General features: G+C 36.5%; 2 protein-coding genes across 2 annotated transcripts; both read right to left on the bottom strand.

Moving 5' to 3' along the window:
* Positions 1-855: 855 nt before the first annotated feature.
* LOC105361823 (ornithine aminotransferase, mitochondrial-like) lies at positions 856-8,161 on the bottom strand. Its single transcript, XM_011499106.1, has 4 exons — positions 7,764-8,161; positions 7,348-7,678; positions 5,410-5,740; positions 856-1,605 (listed from the first exon to the last, which is right to left on the bottom strand). Exons 1-4 carry the CDS (start codon positions 8,108-8,110, stop codon positions 1,343-1,345), a joined length of 1,272 nt encoding a protein of 423 aa, XP_011497408.1. The 5' UTR covers positions 8,111-8,161; the 3' UTR covers positions 856-1,342.
* An 8,389-nt stretch (positions 8,162-16,550) lies between these two features.
* LOC105361819 (methyltransferase-like protein 25) lies at positions 16,551-18,296 on the bottom strand. The gene is made up of 4 exons (XM_011499101.1): positions 17,715-18,296; positions 17,177-17,531; positions 17,013-17,104; positions 16,551-16,840 (listed from the first exon to the last, which is right to left on the bottom strand). The coding sequence occupies exons 1-4, from the start codon at positions 18,294-18,296 to the stop codon at positions 16,607-16,609; spliced, it is 1,263 nt and encodes a 420-aa protein (XP_011497403.1). The 3' UTR covers positions 16,551-16,606.
* Between the last annotated feature and the right edge of the window lie 6 nt (positions 18,297-18,302).

Genomic DNA, 18,302 nt, shown 5'->3' with positions numbered 1-18,302 from the left:
AATCATTCAAAGGAAAAAATATACAAATATATTTTTTTTAATTACAACAATTTGAATTTGCAAATTTCATATTAAATTATGAAAATCAAATTCAATGGTCAATTTTTGAGAATGACATAATTTATAATTAATCTTCGATTTGTGATTTTGTTAAATGCTACTGTAAATAAGTAATGTAAGTAACGGAATATTTGTGCGCCTGCGCGTGTGTTTGTATTGATAGCTGAAAAATTAATTAAACTTTATGAATTAAGAAATGAGGTTCTATTTTTGTTTTTATTCTATTTTTATCTTCCAGGATTAAATTCTGTTTACAATTTTTTTTTTTTCAATAGCTTCATTCTATTACAAATAATGCAATTATTAATCGTTGATATTTTCAGTTATTTATCATCCCAATGAATGGAAAATGCTAGAAGCTACGGGACTCGGAGCAATAAATGTTTAACTTCACAAATATGTGACTTTCATTTGCCTTTTCAAATTGTTTCGGAGAATGAATGGTCGGAAAGATCAAGAGATCCCCAGGTCATAAACAGTCATTGATCATTTAGCCGTTTATTGCTTGGAACACGCATTATGACGAATTACAGACAATAAATAATCTAATTTAATACAAGTAATTCGGCCGTTTTGCCCTATTGTCTGGAAAATATTCACAAATTTCAATAATTTGCTCTTATCGAAATCAGTACAATTTTTATTGCATTATCGGCTATTCATAATTATTATGGATAGCCAATATTTCATTGAATTAAATCATCAATTGTAATGTATGCAGTTTTTATATGCTGGGGTGCGAATATAGAACAAAAGGTCTGCATTAAAAAGAAAAAAATTTAATACTTTATTCAATTCGTTATATCTCAACATTATTATTAATGAATTGTATTAAAACAAATTTTATATTATTTGTACATCATTGAAATCATTACGACTCGTACGACCATCTACTTACACTCAACAATACTAATTAATTCGTAAAGTCCTTTTTCTAATGAAAGCCATCTTATCCCGATGGTCCTTTACAACCTTAAACATAAAACAAATAAACGAGTGTAAAACTAAAGCAACGTCTTTATTATTAATTTATCTTCGATTGTCGTTGCTTTCGTTCAGTGCCAATGATTGCAGACAAAAATTCCAATTCAATGTTTGATATTCCACGTGGAAAATATTTGCGTCGCGCCATTATCCATCAGCGCCGGCTCGATATCGTAAAAACAATGCAGTTTTCTTGCTAGGACCTGGAATTTGTTATCCGATGGTCAATCGCGGCTGGGCTTATCGATCGGACGAGTCGAGGAGCCGAGACAGTGAGTCCTCGAGCGCCGCTTGAGCCTCAGGCCTTTTGACAACCGATCACCTTCTCGATGATCTCCGCGCACTGGAAGATTTGGGCCTCGTTGATAACGAGGGGCGGGGCCAGGCGAATTATGTGCCCGTGGGTCGGTTTTGCCAGCAGACCCTCTTCCTTCAACTGCCTACACACGTTCATCGCGTCGATTTTCTCGTTGATGACGATGGCGTTGAGAAGACCTTTGCCCCGGACGAGCGTCACCACGTCCTTCGGCAACTTCATCAGCTCGCCGCGCAAAATCTTGCCTGATTTTTGTTTTTTGTTTGTTTTGTTTAGTTTGTTTTGGGACAGAGATAAAGAGTCGCTTAAATGTACTTCGTCCAATGGGCATTAGCACTTAAGATAAGTAATATAGGCGAGGAGTGAGGCTATTTATTTATTTGGGAGAGCGAGGAGCCGGGGCGAAAGGACGAAAGAAAGCTGACGTTTCATCGGAAAATAAATGAAGACTTGGAGAATACGTTGTGGTTTATGTTTAAAAAATAGAATGAGTAAAGAGTTCTCTGTTCGGCACTTTTTTACGACACGAAGGGAAACACGGGACTGTAAAAGTTTGAAAAATCCTAAATTTATTTATGCCCTACTAAAAACCCATACTTTCATATCTCTATGAGTTTAATGAATTCGGACGGACCGGCGATTAAATTTATTTTCTATGTAAAAATTGTGTCAACATTTTTATTAGAGCAGTAAAATAAGGTGCAAATTGATACGGTAATTAATAGCACTCGCTTTAGATTTCGATATAATTGAGTAAAAATCAGACTTTTATAGAAATTTATAATTTTGAAATGGGATGTTTTACTTTTGAAGAGGTAATAGGATAATAATCGGTAGCTTCCATCGCTTTTGAGGCCAAAATACTTTTGTCAAATATCATTTATTTAATTTACTTTTAGCCGAACACTATGATTTCGAAACATATAAAATTCATACAATTTTCCCCACCCTTTTCTCAGCTACGTACCTTGCACATGCAACATTAACCACATGCAAAATTACAGTCTTTTAATTGCAAAGTATACGTACTCTTTCGTCATCATTTTAAATTAAAAGTCAATGGCTCTAGGGATGAAATGGAACCAAAGTTGGCTAATTATAATAATGAAAATAACTCGTATCAGTAAGTTATAATACATAAGTTATTCTTATTAATTCTTGACAATCAAATGTATTTCTCACGATATTTATTAGTTTTAATGTAATTGATTTTTATATATAAAATAGGCAATTAATATTGAAATTTGATTAATATTAATATTGATTTTTATATATAAAATAGGCAATAATATTGAACAATTAGATTGTAAATTATTAATGGAGCGTTTTTTGTTTTTTTTGTTTTTTGTTTTTTTTTTGTTTTTTGTTTTTTGTTTTACTAAATCCTAGGAAAATTTATATCATCATTGCAAAAATTATAATTTCGTGTTATGTAATAAAAATAACCTTCGCATTAAAAATACATTTACAGTAGTAGTATATTTAATTTTTAAACGATTTATTAATTATTAATAATTAAAATGTATATTCTTATCGATTCATTTCCGTCCGCGTGATTTTATAAATAAGTAAGCATGTTGGACCTAGATATCTTTCTCTTTTCCTTCTGCCCTTCAAGCATTTTTAATCCTCGATTTTCATCTACGAATATTTATAAATTTCTAAGGCAGATTTTCATATTTTATTAAGTTTCTTCTTTAATAAACATCAATTGAATTACTAATCAATGAAATTAAACTCTATCTTCCAATTAATTATTACACCTTTCTTAAAAGTTTATTAAAATATTTTTAATATTATTAAAATTAATTATTAATTTTAATATTATTAAAAATATTTCATGTATCTCAATTAATTATATGCTAAGTACCTTCGATGTAATTGTAGCGTTATAATTTATCTCAACAATGAATAATAAACGTACTATAAATTTATATACATACTCGTGTCCGTTTCAAGCGTTTCTTTGCTAAAAAAGCTTATTAAAAAAAGTATTTACAAATTCATTCTAATACAGAAGCAATTAAATTTGTATCAATTTAAAGTTAAGAAATTGCGCGACCAACCAGTAAAGATTAGATATCAAGAGATAATTTTTTAACCCATTACTCGACTATTAAAGTACTAGTAAAATTAGTTATTTCATTGAAATATATTCTTAATGATTTAGTAACAATATAAACAATATATAAACTTGACTATATCTATATATATATATATATATATATATATATCATGAATAATATCATAAAAGAATATAGAATATGAAAAATGAAAGTATTCCATGCTAATATTAATTGTAATAAATATTGGTTATAATATCGTTAATAAGATGCATAAAATGTTCAACATTCAGGTATAAAAACAAAATTGATATTTAACGGAAAAGGTTTGAAGATTTTTTTTATGCACGCGAATTAGAAAATTAAAATGATGGAAAAAATTGTACTAAATGTTATAAGAAATGGTTCTTAAATGCTCTACGCAATTGCTATTTGTTATATTAAAAAGATAGAATATTTCATGGCTAAAAGTAATAATTAAACAAAAATTATATTGTTTTTTAATATTACGAATTTGTTCGTTAAAACTGACGTAACTAAAGAATAAAAAATAAAGAAAATAAGAAATAAAGACAAAAAGATCGAAGAACATAATTATATTTTGATTGAAATACGGCTATAATTTTATGCAGATTTAAAAGATAATGCTGTTTAAAGATGAAAATAAATCTCTTCGTGCTCTCATTTAATATGAAATAAGAAAATTAATGCAAATATATTTTAATGATAATTAGAGTAGAGCACGAGTAGAAAATAATCTACCGGAACTTGTAAACTTTGTGGATTGAAAGAGCGTGATATGCTACTGTTTCTCTTAATCATGTTGCCTTTGCACACGTCATAATATTTACATAAGCTAACAGCAAAGACAACAACAACAACATCAACAACAACAACATAATTAACAATAACAACAACAACAACAACATCAGTAACAATAATAATAATAACAATAACAATAACAACAACAACAACAACAACAACAACAACAACAACAACAACGATAATGAGGTATTTCTTTAAATGCACCACCGTAATGCAATTGTAAACGATGTTTTACGTTTAATTTGTCATTTGAAACTTAATTTATAATCTGTAACACAAGTTAGGATAATATTCGAGGATTTATCGAAATTCCGTTAATAATAAAGCTTTCCGATAATGTATATCATATTTTATTATAACGAGTTATAGAATTAAAATAAAAGTGTATTATATTCCAGTGACGTCATTTTTTACCTTATCGATGCATAATTTAAATTAAGCTTATTGTCATGGAATTTGACAATCATAATTATAATTTATAAAGCAATAATAGTGATGCACGATATCACGAAAATAAGATGAAGAAAGCAGATAGTGTAGAAAATGGATAATGGCCTGTCAGATGAGGTACATTTACATTATCTAGTCATACTGTCGCGATAATTAAATCATACAATTTACGATTATTAAAGTATACGGCTAGAATAGTTATTGATAAGCACTAATCGATATCTCAATGTGATAATAAGGAAAATAAAGCCCTCGAGGGAGAATCATAAAACTTTAATGGCTGCCAATTTGGCATTTCTCTACCGTCTCCCTTCACACTTAAACACATAGTCTTTAAGATTTTTTAACCTCTCTCATTCGTTCCTCATTCCCCCTCCCATCAACCCCCTCCCTCACGTCTCCTTAATCTCACCGCTATTTCGTCCCGCTCTTTCGTCACAAAAATCAACGAAATTTTACCTGGACGTTCTCGATTACCACCCGGACATGCCGATAAAAAGATAATACACGCCCGGATAAAGTGATTAAAGGAGGTCGAGTGCTTTATTCATCAGGGAGGCAATGGAAAGTTTTTATTCTTGAGATTCAATAGCTAAGGTTCAATAATAGCAATTCAATAAGATGATCGTTCGTTGCGCAGGGGATCGGCATTCAAGAAGAAGGATAGAAAGAAAAATGATTGAAATAAAGGACGAATAAACTCTGGCTCACCAAGTCTATCAGCATTTTCCGCGAGCTTCTCCTCCTCAAGGACCTTGAGGGCTTCGAGGGCGATGCGACATCCCAGGGGATTGCCACCGTAGGTCGAGCCGTGCTCGCCGGGCTTTATCACGAGCATAACCTCGTCGTTGGCGAGGACACCCGAGACGGGATAAAATCCACCGGACAGGGCCTTACCAAGAATCACGATATCCGGCTTCACGTCCTCGTGATCAACGGCCAGGCGCCTGCCCGTGCGGCTGAGGCCCGTCTGCACCTCGTCGGCGATCCACAGGACATTGTTCCTCGTGCAGATGTCGCGCACACCTTTCAAGTAGCCGTCCTGACAAAGAGATACATCTGGAAATGTAGTGAGCCGCTTGTCGAGCGAGCGAGGCAGCGAGATGGTGATGATGCTCGTTGGCGTGGATTGGCGCGGCAGGAGGGAGGGACGGGGTAATGGAGGGGTCAGTCTCGGGACGAAGAACCTTTTTAAAATCGAAATCATTATCGGGGACGTTGATAGAGCGCGCGAGGCGCGAGAAACTTGTTTAGAGTTGCCTAAGGGGACGCGAGTGGTCGTCGACGTATAATTGTTCAAGGTAAACGCTTTGCGTGACGCTAATTGTCTAACGAATAATAAACATCGAGCCGTGCGATTATCGCTTCATTATCACAAAATGGGGTACAATTTTTATTTTTAATCCCTTTGTTATTTTTATCCGGCCACTGATGCGAGCATTTATTTATTAATCGAGCAGCCACAAGTTCACGTTAGATGTTTGCCGATAAAAGAGTTTTGTTCGTTTGGGAAATATTAATAATCGCTGCTTGTTTGTCGCTGGACGCTGGCCTTTGCACATCGCAATTTCGGGGATGAAAGTAAGGGGTGCATTGTTTGGAAATCGTAGCTCGCAATGCGAAAAACTAATGCCCCCATTTGAATAAATGGAAATTGGCGTGATTGCGAGTCCACGGTGAGCTTCGTCGTCTATTATTATTTGTAACTCGAGCGTGTTGTTTTCATTCGATTAGGCGCTTTAAAGAAAAAAGAAAAAAGAAAAAAAACAACAACAACAACAACAAGAAAAAAAAACAAGAAACAAAGTAGAAAAACTCGACGATATTTACGCGTCTCGTAATATGCTTTTGTAATATTGTATTACGTTTATGGGAGTGGGGGTGGCAAATAAACGTTAAATAATAAATAAATAAACGTGGTTTATGTGAAAAAGAAGCGCGGCTGCTACCGTGCCCGATGAGCCGCTTTCTCCGACACCGCCACTATTTATAAATTTGATATCGCGCCTTACGATTAATGGACGATATCGCTAATTGAATATTTGAAAATAAATAATGTACACTTCCCCAGCGACTTTCAAGAAAAACGTCGAGGTAAAATATTATATAATACGACCGCACTATTTTGGCCTCGCGCGATCCGATTCATTTTCATCGATTGCCGATAATTGTCGTATTATCTGTTCTTCAATCTCGACATTTATAATGTGCGTTGTCCGTTTCAATTATAATTAATGTTGGGACAGGATTACGCGAAATTGTTGAACTTGGACCATGCGGCCGCTCACGTATAAGCCGCAGAAACTTTGGAAAGGACGAGTGCAGTCGAAGCATTCGAATCCGTCGTACCACTTCCTTCATTCGCGTAAATAAATGGAATCTCCCATTCGACCTTGGGGCGATTTTGGCGAAATGGCCGGTAACTCGAATTACGTAAGGATCGTATGAGGAGGGCCTGCCTGACCAAGAGGCAGCGGATATATTTTAAGCGCGTCAACAAAGGCCAAACTACCAAGTAAACAGCGAGTCGCGTCAAGTTTATGACCAGAGTGACTCGGCAATATTAGCCAGAAAAATTTCTCTCCCTCCTCGTCATTGCGCCACATAAGCCTCGCGCTCTTTAAATGTCAATGGTAATAAAGTCCAAACCTTGGGCACAACGACCCCGGCCTCCCCCTGGATCGGCTCGACCATGAAAGCGCAAACCGTCGGGTCCTGGGTGGCCTGCTCGAGGGCCTCGAGATCGTCGTAGGGTATGAGCTCGAAGCCGGGCATGAAGGGCCCGAAGCCGGTGTAGCTCGTGGGGTCGGTGCTCGACGAGACGGCGCTCAAGGTCCTGCCCCAGAAGTTGCCCCTGGCGAATATGATCTTGGCCTGGTAGGGCTCGATGCCCTTGCAATCGTAGCCCCATCTGCGGGCGAGTTTACACGCGGTCTCGCCGCCCTCGACGCCGGTGTTCATCGGTAGCCACTTGTCGTACCTGCCAAGCGCAGTGCAATTATCCGGGTTAACGGCGCCCCCTTCGATATCCGATAAGCGGCATAGCATTAGGAGCGAGTACTCACTGGAAGAGGCGCGTAATGTACTCCTCGAACTCGCCGAGCATGTCCGAGTAGAAGGCCCTCGAGGTAAGAGTAAGCTGCCTCGCCTGATCCGTCATCGCCCGATAGATTCGCGGATGGCAGTGACCCTGGTTAACGGCCGAGTAGGCCGAGAGGAAGTCGAAGTAGCGCTTGCCCTCGCAGTCCCAGACGAAGATGCCCTCGCCGCGCGTCAGGGCGACCTCCAGCGGATGGTAATTGTGGGCCCCGTATTTATGCTCCCGGACGAAGACCTCGCGGGAGGAGATGCCCCGGGAGGCGAGCGGCAGCATCAGCCGCTGGGCTACGGGGCTGAACCTCGACATCAGCATGTTGTCCGGCTCGGTTTACGTCGTCCGCTAGAACAGAAGAGGTCGGTCGATCATGGTAGGATGACAAACTCTAACGCTCTCAGCAGCGGCGACTCTTATTCGCTATCCCCGTTAGGTAGCTCTTTCACCTTCGTTTAACCTTGTCTGTCCGCTTTTCCTATTTTTCTCTCCTAGTCAATCGCCCTACTTCTCCATCCGACACTCCTTCGATTTTTCCCTTTTACGGATTTTCCATCCTATATTTCTTATCTTTTTCTCTTTTTTTTCTTTTGCTATTTTGCTTTTTTCTCTTTTATTTTTCTCTTTTTGTCTTTCTCTCTCTCTCTCTCTCTCTCTCTCTCTCTCTCTCTCTCTCTCTCTTTGTTTGTTGTATTCGCTTCTTTTCAAAGCCGACACGCACACGAGCTTCACCAGTGGCTCCATCGATAAACACTGATTTTGCGCCTCGCCCCCGATTCCCAATGCTCTACAAGTTTTTCAAAGGAATGACCTCCAATTGCCGTGCTCGATCGACTCGTCCACGCCATAGATACGCGCATTCAGTCGACATATCTACGGTTCATTCGTCCCAGCTCTTTTTCTCCATGGGAATACGATATTTGAAAGCATTATCCACGTTGCACTAAGCCTCCTTCGTTTTTCTTATCTTCGCCGAGAGTCGCTTGCGTTTAACGTTATTTTGAAAAACACACGCGTCATATCGGCTTTGGCGTCGTTACGAGCTTACACACCAATGCTATCGGCGCATAATCGATCGATAAGCTTACGGTCCTACTTTTTCAATTTTCAGATTTCGAATAAGCCGTATGTGCCGTCGTACCTCGGCATTTTAATCGACCCCTCGAGGCTTTTCAGACTTATTGCGATTAATGGTCCAACGATTGTATTTAGTCTTATTTAAAAGTCTCGCCGCAACTTAGAGCAAATGTTTCTTATGAAACAAATTCGCAAAAATGAAACAAATCAATTGATTAATAAATAAGGTGCGTTATTTTGCCAATGCCGTGAAAAATTCATCGGAGCTACGTAATATCCAATATATTTTTTCAACTTGAGAATAATTACAAGGTAGTTTTAATTCGATGTATCAGACGTATTAACGTTATACGAAAGATCTTGATTAATCGGGGAATTGCGGTGGCTCTGTCGATGTTTCCAACACTTAACCAACAAAAGCAATCTCGTTATAAATACGCGTTATGCACGCAATTTTCCGCACGGCTTGAAAGGTGCGATTGGTAAAATCAATTGATACATTAAGCTAATAAAGAGATTAATACTGATTGGCGCATTATCGAACGCTACTTTATTACATTGTATTGCTACAGTTTGGGCAAGCATTAATTGCACGCAAATAATAATTTTGAAAGAAAGAGAGAACAAAGTTTTTACAGTTGCTCCAAGCATACTATCCGTCCTTCGCCACAACAATAATGTTCGAATTTTTGCATTGCAGTACGCGTTAATAAATACTCCTTAAAAAATGTCATTTATCCATCGTTTGTCTATCGTTTGCTACGTCGGCCGCCGAATCAATTAATCAAGAGTCTTCCAATGGGCTGCCTCGTGCAATTAAACGATCTGCAAAAACGTGCTTCTTTTCTTTAAAACGCCTATGCTTTGGAGCTGATCGCTGCCATTTAATGACTTCATGAGCACCCACGAGCTCACATAGGTGCGAATATGTTATAGGATATTCTTTCGATATGGAGATACAATGTTCGGCTTCGAGTATCGCGTTGTCACTAAGTAGTTGGAAGTAAATCTAACGAATATGATATAATTGGATGGTTGTAACGACTCGTAAATGCAAACGTGACGAATGCTCGACATACAAAACGCAATGTGGCTCTTGAAACTCATCGGCGGCCATCTTCAAGAACGTTTATCATAATTATGCATAATCCGATTCGATCTAGCTCAATTAATTGGGATAATTAATATCTTAAGTAGGCTTTAAAGACGTAAAAACAAAATGTGGAAGGAAAGTGGGGATACGTTATTTGCAACGAAGAGATGAATTTTTTTTCTTTTAATATTAACGAATGAACGATCGATAACTTCTTTCCTTTCGCAAATATTTGGAATTACTTGGAGCATGGAGCGAGAGATCGAAAATGCTGACGATATTAAAAGTCTCTCATCGTCAATAATCGATAATATTGACGTTGATGGTTCGAAAGATGCTTTATAAATGGTTTTACATATATTTACGAATGTCAATAATTCGCAGCGTATATTGTTATTGCAATTATATTAATCGTTTCCGCTGAATTCGTAGATCAATGTTTATTGGAAGTTAATTATGTAAATACTTTCGTCGAGTGATTCTTTCATTGTTTATTATTTACAAGAGAAAATAATGACTATTCAAAATGCTTTTCCCGTTGCATTTATTAATTTGAGCTGTAATTGAAACACATATTATCGTCATCCCATGATAATATTACAATGATTTTTCCAAATAATCCAAAGCACGAAGTATTCGATAATATTTTATATAAATTGCCGATGATATTTGCCGAATTCGGATATTTATATAATTCTGATATATTTTATATTAACAAAAAAAAAAAAACAAAAAAATAAATAAATAAATAAATAACCCCGCGCGTATCCATATAAATGGCTACAAATTTAACGCGCAATTATTGTAAATTATTTAATTCTCATTTTAGTTCTCCTTGTTAAATATTTTATCACTCCGCACAATTACTATAATCCTGGCAATCACCTTTTTATCAGTTGCTGGCAGTCAATAAGATAATGACGAAGAACATAATTCAAATAACATTAAGTGACGATACATTCAAAATATAAATTCTTGTTCTGCCAAAAATTAAACTCCCGATTTCTCTAATATTGTTCCTAAACAATAATACACCGAGCGATTCAACGAAAATTATCGTATTAGAAATGCCAGGCAACGTCCCACGACAACATTAACATCTTTATCTGATACTGTGATAATACGTAAAATTCTTTATGGAAAGAAATAGAAATAATTTCCGTTACAACGAATAAATAAAGCACGAGATTTATTCAAGTCAAGTTAGCCTTTACCTAATTTCTACAGTTAGACTTGCGTTTATAAAATATTGTAAAATTTATGCAATTGGCATAAATAAAAATTATCCAAGCATTAAAGATACTCGGCAATACGGCAAACATGAGGCTTAACAAAATAATGTTTAACACGTCTGCTGCTTGTAAAATATTATTTGAAAAGTAGAATTACACTTGAACAGGAGTAACACTTAATAAACAATTCCGAGAATGATATACCGTAATTTTCTATTTTAAATTTAAAATGAAAAGTGATTTATATCTCGCATGACCTAGTGATTTATCTTCCTTGCCACGTTTTCAATTTTACAAAAGAATTTGTTATTTACATTTTTATGCGGTAAGAACATTGTTGTCCAATAATTTGAAAAAAGAAAAAAAATAATAATAATAATGTATGCAATGACATAGCCACTATATATGACATAATATCGAGAGAACGCAATCGTTGTTAGTATTTTTAAGCAACGCTATAACTTTAGACTTTTTTTTATTATTTTTGACTTTCTATCGTTTCGTCTCCCCTCTCGACTGCCCTCTTCCATAAATAAATCCACGTGCGCCTCGAGCAGCCGCTAATAATAAAAATGCCCATACGAAAGGACGTCAATTATAATCGTCGTCGATCCGCAATTAAAATTGACTTAATAATAATTGAGCGAGTCGCGTGTTATCGTTGTAACGACAAAACCTATCCTTTAATTAGGCAACTTTAACAAAGAAATTGTAAAGCCAGCCCACTTTTCCTGCATCACTATCTCACGGCATCTTGCATACTTAGGCAAGCACACCACGCAGATCCGACAGTAGAATATCCTTTAAAATAATCCTAATCGTTAAAGAACGGGAAGTCGTACTGAATAATATACGACGGCGGCGCCGCTCAAGTGGCCGTTTAATTTGTTACAGCCAATGTCAATGACGCATGGACCTTAAAATACACTAGCACGTGAATTATTGATTCGAACTTGTTAAGCCAAATGGTATCTGGCGTGTTAAGACAGCAAAGAATGTAAGATCCAAACCCTACCAATTGACCCCACCTATTGATTTTCTCTCGCGGGCTCTCTCTCTCTCTCTCTCTCTCTCTCTCTCTCTCTCTCTTACACACACACACTCTCATTCGGAACGATGAAAAATCCAAGAAATTGCATAAGGCCAAAGAGCTAAACTTACAATTCCCAAAGACTTACGCAATTGTTCGAGCAACTCAATACAGCATCTAACTCATAATATTATCTTTTCATGTTCTTATCTTGAAAAAAAAATTGAGCGACAAAAGTGCGTACTCCACGGTTTAAAGCACGTTTTTTTCCAAAATTCATTTCAATCAAAATATAACACTGTAGATTAGCGTAGCTAGAGACCGTGGAGAGACAGAGATAAAGGGAGTACGCGCGGACTCGTCAAAGAGAGAGAAAGAGAGATTGAGGGGGAGAGAAAGCGATTGAATGAGAGAGTGCGAGCGAGGGTGGGTATAGGGGAGGGGGGAGGGCAAAGGGCTGTGATGCGTGCGTGCGTGCGTGCGTGCGTGCGTGCGTGCGTGCGTGCGTGCGTGCGTGCGTCTATCGCCAAAGCTACCTGCCAAGGCAACTATGATTACCTTTTACAATATGTCCAATTGCCCAGGCCTTTGGCTTAATGACACTCTCTACTCCGGAGAAGACTATGTTCTCGTAAAACTTGTAACTCCCGCGATTAATCAGCGGCCGTACGTTCGCACGCTTTTCTCCAATTGTCGTTGCTTCTCCTCTCCCGATAATTACAATTTGCCCGTCCTCGCTAAACTCCTCCAAATTGCTAATCCTTTAGCGTTCGTTGCACCGTACATGTGTGACTAAGCCGCGAAACCGGTTCCCCGCGGTACCATGTTGTTGCGAAAAAAATCAGCCGCATTCTAGCGCAACGGTACTCCCATAGGCGCCCGCGCGCGCGCTCGCACACGTCACTCGGACCGAGGTGCGAGTGTCGTTATGCAAATGCCGAGTAAAATGTAAAAAAGATGATAAAAGGTGCAATAGCTACCTCTTCCGAGTCGCGCTCGGCCCCGTGCACAAGCAGACCACCAGTCGATCGGTGCGGCCCTCGAGTGCTCGGGAATCTGCTCGCACTAATGATAGTCGGCCAGGGCGGCTTTTGGGCGTAGCAGCGATGGTATCGGTGACGGTGATGGTGGCGGCGGCGACGATGGCAAGTTTCCGGTGGCTGGTGAACGTTGCCGCGATACGACCAAAGAAGCACACGAGTCGTGCCGATATTTCGGCGGACACTGAGTCGGCCCACGCGATGTTATACCGCTTTATAGACTGGCGGATGGGTGCGCGGGCGCGCGCGCGCGCTTCCACATGTGTACGCGCGCTCGTGTTTTGTCCGTAAGTGCGTGCCGGCAATATCGGAGCGAGGCTCGGTAGCATCTAGCCGTCTTTCAAAACGACAATCGCGCGGCGCTCCTTGTAGCCTCGGAGAGATAAGCGTCCGTGAGAATGGACGGCGGTGGGGGCGGAGCGGGTTGACCGTCGGCAAAATTTATCGCCGATTATCCTGCGACGACTACGGGATTGATTGAATGAGCGGTGCGCTCTTGAGGTTCCGCGGCACGGTTTCCGAACGAGGGCACCGATCATGGGAATCCGTCGCTGGTGACCTTGGTGCGCTAGGATCACTCGGATGATAGTTCCGCGATTAGTCTCGTCGGCATTGTCAATGGAAACTCGCGTTCATTTGGAAAAATGCGGCGAGGATTACGCGGCTTTGGCGGAGTTTGGTTGGCGGCGGAACAGTATGGGGCAACGACGGCCGTTGTAGTGAATCGCGACGCGACGATTGAAGGACATTTTAGCGAGGAGGTGGAAATGTCCTTAATGTGTGCACGGGCTGGAGAGTGTGTTGAGCAGGTGTTGAGACGTTGTGGGGGAAGGGGGGGCATTTTTGGTGGTTATTACGTGGTGGAGCGTGTGCATTTATTGGGTGTAGAGGGCTGGAGTTGAAGAGGAATCGAGTTCCTTAGTTGGTGGGTCCCCGAAATTTCTTGGATAATCGAGCTAATCGTGTAAACAAGTTGTTTTAGAGCTGTAACCGAGTCAAGTTGAACTCAATAACACCGGTGTTTATGTTACGTAGAGAAGACGAGAAGGTAAGATTTGGGTCTTCGTGTACAAGCAGAATGGTTTTTATGAATTTTGGCCTTAATCTACAGGTACTCACGCGTCTCACATGACCACGCACACATTCACATTATACAAAAATGCAAAAATATTTATGCACTGGGTTGTACAGATATGATTGATGCTCGATTTTGTTGCGATTCGCGAATACATGTGATATGTCGCGTGTGTTTGTCGTGTAAAAATGGGTGAGAAGATTGTTTTGTTGGGTGGGGGGTGGCGGGGGGCGGCGGCGAGGTTGAGTAATTTATAGTTAAGTATCATTCGTCGTATTGTGAGGTGCAAATAAATCGCGTAGTGGTGTTGATGGTATTGGTTAGGTTCTAATTAAATTATGATGGATTACGAGAAGTTGGATGTGCCTAATGGACGATGTGGATTTTCGCTTTCGTGGGTGTGAGATATATAGATATCATAGATAAAGTATTTGAGATCGATTTACCTTTACCTATCGATTCAATTGTGCGTATGTGATTTGAGAAGATATTTCGTTAGCTAGTGTACGTTAACTTGGATTGTGCGCTGTAAATTCTCCGCATTAAATTGTGTTATTTGATGTAACAACATAACGAGCGATGAAAGATTACGTACAGATAAATTATTATATTGTTTAAAATGATTACATTGGCTGAGTTGAACTTGGAGCGGTAACGATCCTCACAAATTAATGTATTCGGATACGTTTAATCGTTATGTTTGTGTTGATAAATTGTCTTTTTTTTTTTTTTTTTTTAAAGCAGTATGCTTGAATTTTATTCAGCTTGTCGGAGAATTTCAACGGATAACGGACTTTGAGCAATAAGGAGGGACGGGGGCGTGAGTCGATGACAGCCGAGTGAAGAGAGTGGGGCGAGGAGGGAATTGTGGTAGTAAGAATATTTTTTAAATAATGTTTTTTAACAATTTGTGAATTCTCAATTGTTCAAGTTCGTTTAAATGGACTCGAAAAGCAGAATTTGAAACATTAGATAGAAATTGCAAATGCAATCGATTGAACGTACAACATAAGATAATTCAATTGTTTTCCATTTACTAAATAGGCATTTAGCCATTTGAAGGACAAAATAAAATATTTCAAATGATTGTTTTATATTGGTATGGCTGTATAGAATTTGTGTAATTAACTTCAAGTTTGTAGATATTGTAAATAAAAACGGTGATAGAGAATTATTAATTAAAGGTGGTTAAGATTTACAGCACAAATGACGAAAGTAAGTGAGTACAGTTAATTTAATAATATGAAATTAATAATTAATTTAATCATATGAACGATCATTGCTCGAATAATATTTGGGATAATTAATTCATTTGTCATTAATAAGTGCCAGATAATTTTGAAAATAAAAATAATTAATGGCCTAGAATTTGACTGATTGCAAATACATTTGTGATTTTTGTTGGAAAATTTGTAATTTAAATACAAAAACTTATATATATCTATATATATAATAATAATAAATAAATAAACGGTAATTTATGTAAATGAGTAACTGCTCTTTTCAAGATCTTACGCATGCACGATCGCGCTTTCAAACAACTATAACATAAAAATATCAAATCTTTACAGCCAACATAGATATTTATTGCAAAATAAATTGTTCTTTTGTATATTTTAATAGACGAAATATTTCATATATCAATTGAGATGAATATTTTTGAATAAATACAGTTTATAAAATAAGTGCATCGATTATATCTCATTTTTCGTTATATGCCAAACATGCTTTTCAACTATTTATAAAAATGAATAAATTAATAAAATAAATAAATAAATAAAAAAAATATATATATATATATATATATATACGTTCCTTTGTTTAAATTACTTATTTATACTAATTTATCAAGTATTGGTATCTTGATTTTTTCTACTTATGCAAATTTGTTGCATTAAGACTTTTACAATTTAAATTTCGCCTGTATATCTCTTTCTGTACTAGAAATTTATGTAATGAATGAAAAAAAAAAATATATATCGATACATGTAATATTATTTTTTACTCTAGAGGTATAATGTTTTACTTAAATCAAACTACTCGTTTATACTTGACAAAGTTTTTCCTCATGAAATAATTAAACATTTTAGTATCAATGAGACAAGACAAAAGCACAAGTGTTTGAAAAATTTTCAATAATTTTATATGACATTTTGTTAAAAGTAACATTCATATAATAAAATAAAGTAGTTCTTATAATATTTTAGTAGAATATAGTTGTTTTATTTGCAAAAGAACATTTTTTATGCATACGTTGCAGAAATTTTATCTTACTTTGTAGCAATAATGGCCCAATTTCTTGGGGATAATAGTGGATCAAAAAGTTGTACTACTTCCAGTTTCGTACAAATATTAAATTTGTGTATAAATAAAATCTTATCTAAAATAATGGCTGCTTCTACAACAGGCGCTAACTGTATTCTTAATAGCTGGAAAATATTAAATTTCCATTTGTAATCTTTAAATTCTTCGTAAGTTTTTTCCAGTATCTCGTCCGTAGGTACCTATGTGATTATATAACGTAAATCAGTAAAAATATTTTTCTTGTTATAAGAATATTTGTTAATTTTCATGAAAACGTTATTATAGAAGCTTATTCCAAGTCATCATGAAAATTTGAATAAAAGAGCAATAATATTTATTAGCTTCATAATATAAATAATTAAAAATAAATACCTCTTTTGCATTAACTTTTTTTAAAGCCCATTTAGCATAAATTAGGAAGTTATCTAATGGCGCTCCACGTCCAATAGTAGTATTTTTAATTCCTATTTGACACGATTACAAATTAAAATTATAAAAAAATTAAATATGTCTTTTAAAATGTATGTAAATCATACCTAATAATCGAAAAACAACTTGTAATACAGCTCTATAAAACAGCGATGGTGATAAAAATTCATTTTTATGATTTATTCTGTCTGTAGATTGCTGAGCCAACATTCTTGAATTTTTTGAAAATTCATATAGACTTGAAAGTGATTTTGATGTAAAATGATAACAACAAGGAACTATGCATAGGCATCTTATATCACTGACATTTAAAAATGATTTTATCACAGAATCAGTAAGGGATCCACAGGCATGTAGAGCGGTCATAACTAGCTCTCTTTGCGGATGTAAATTTGGAAAATAATTCTTAACCAGCTGCACAAAATCCGTTGTCTCGTCGATCTGCTCCACTGCATAATTAATCTGAAAACAAAATAATGTTTCAAACTATTTTCATAATCGAATGAATTTCTATTCAGTTATATGAAACTTGTAAATAGTAGGTGTAATAGTTAAAAAGTGAAAATAGTACTTGGTAATATATTGAAGTTAATTTGTTATTTAGAAATATATTTAGATAATAGAAACGTTTGTGTACACCCTTACCAAAGATGTAGAACGTTTATTCTTCTTATTTACAAGACTCCGATGAAGAATTGCACTGTTATGATTGATTAGCGAACATTCAATGCACAATACAGGTAAATTATAATAATTTGATAAATATAAAGAAGAATAGCCTTTCCCAGCACCTGCATCGATAATAACGCTTGATTTGTTCTGATTAAGCCATACAATTGTCTTTGTAAACACATCAACCTCGTGACACTTCTTAACTTTCATGAATTCAGACGGAATAGTCTTATAAACTTTAGCGTTCTCATAGTTAAGAACATTTAAAAAATCACACCGTGTTATAATATTTTGGCAGCTTTCTAATTTGAGCGCTTTAACGTTTCTTAAAAATGTATATAATTTTGAGTCTTCGTGCTTGGTTAATTCGTTAAACTGTTCGATCTTTCTAAAAATATTATTGCCATTTGTTTCTAAATATAATTTAAAATCTCTTGGTAAACAATTTTCCCATAAGTCTTCGGTTAAAAAGTCAACCAAATGACAATCTATCAATTTTTCATACAATTTTAGAAAATTTATCACTTTTAAAAAATGTTCTTCGTAATTAGACATTTTTAA

This window comes from Ceratosolen solmsi, unplaced genomic scaffold (genome assembly GCF_000503995.2).
Source record: "Ceratosolen solmsi marchali unplaced genomic scaffold, CerSol_1.0 scaffold2, whole genome shotgun sequence".
Lineage (NCBI taxonomy): Eukaryota > Metazoa > Arthropoda > Insecta > Hymenoptera > Agaonidae > Ceratosolen > Ceratosolen solmsi.
The sequence above is the reverse complement of the archived record's forward strand: the minus strand, read 5'-3'. Positions and strand labels throughout refer to the sequence as shown.

What these genes read in the sequence shown, in the direction of transcription:
- LOC105361823 (XM_011499106.1), bottom strand. Translation starts at nt 8,110, where the DNA reads ATGCTGATGTCGAGGTTCAGCCCCGTAGCCCAGCGGCTGATGCTGCCG. An exon ending in CCGGGGTCGTTGTGCCCAAG is followed by an intron (nt 5,741 to 7,347) that starts GTTTGGACTTTA and finishes TCTCTTTGTCAG; the next exon opens with GACGGCTACTTGAAAGGTGT. An exon ending in GGAAAATGCTGATAGACTTG is followed by an intron (nt 1,606 to 5,409) that starts GTGAGCCAGAGT and finishes AACAAAAATCAG; the next exon opens with GCAAGATTTTGCGCGGCGAG.
- LOC105361819 (XM_011499101.1), bottom strand. Translation starts at nt 18,296, where the DNA reads ATGTCTAATTACGAAGAACATTTTTTAAAAGTGATAAATTTTCTAAAA. An exon ending in ATAAACGTTCTACATCTTTG is followed by an intron (nt 17,532 to 17,714) that starts GTAAGGGTGTAC and finishes TTTTGTTTTCAG; the next exon opens with ATTAATTATGCAGTGGAGCA. An exon ending in AGTTGTTTTTCGATTATTAG is followed by an intron (nt 17,105 to 17,176) that starts GTATGATTTACA and finishes CGTGTCAAATAG; the next exon opens with GAATTAAAAATACTACTATT.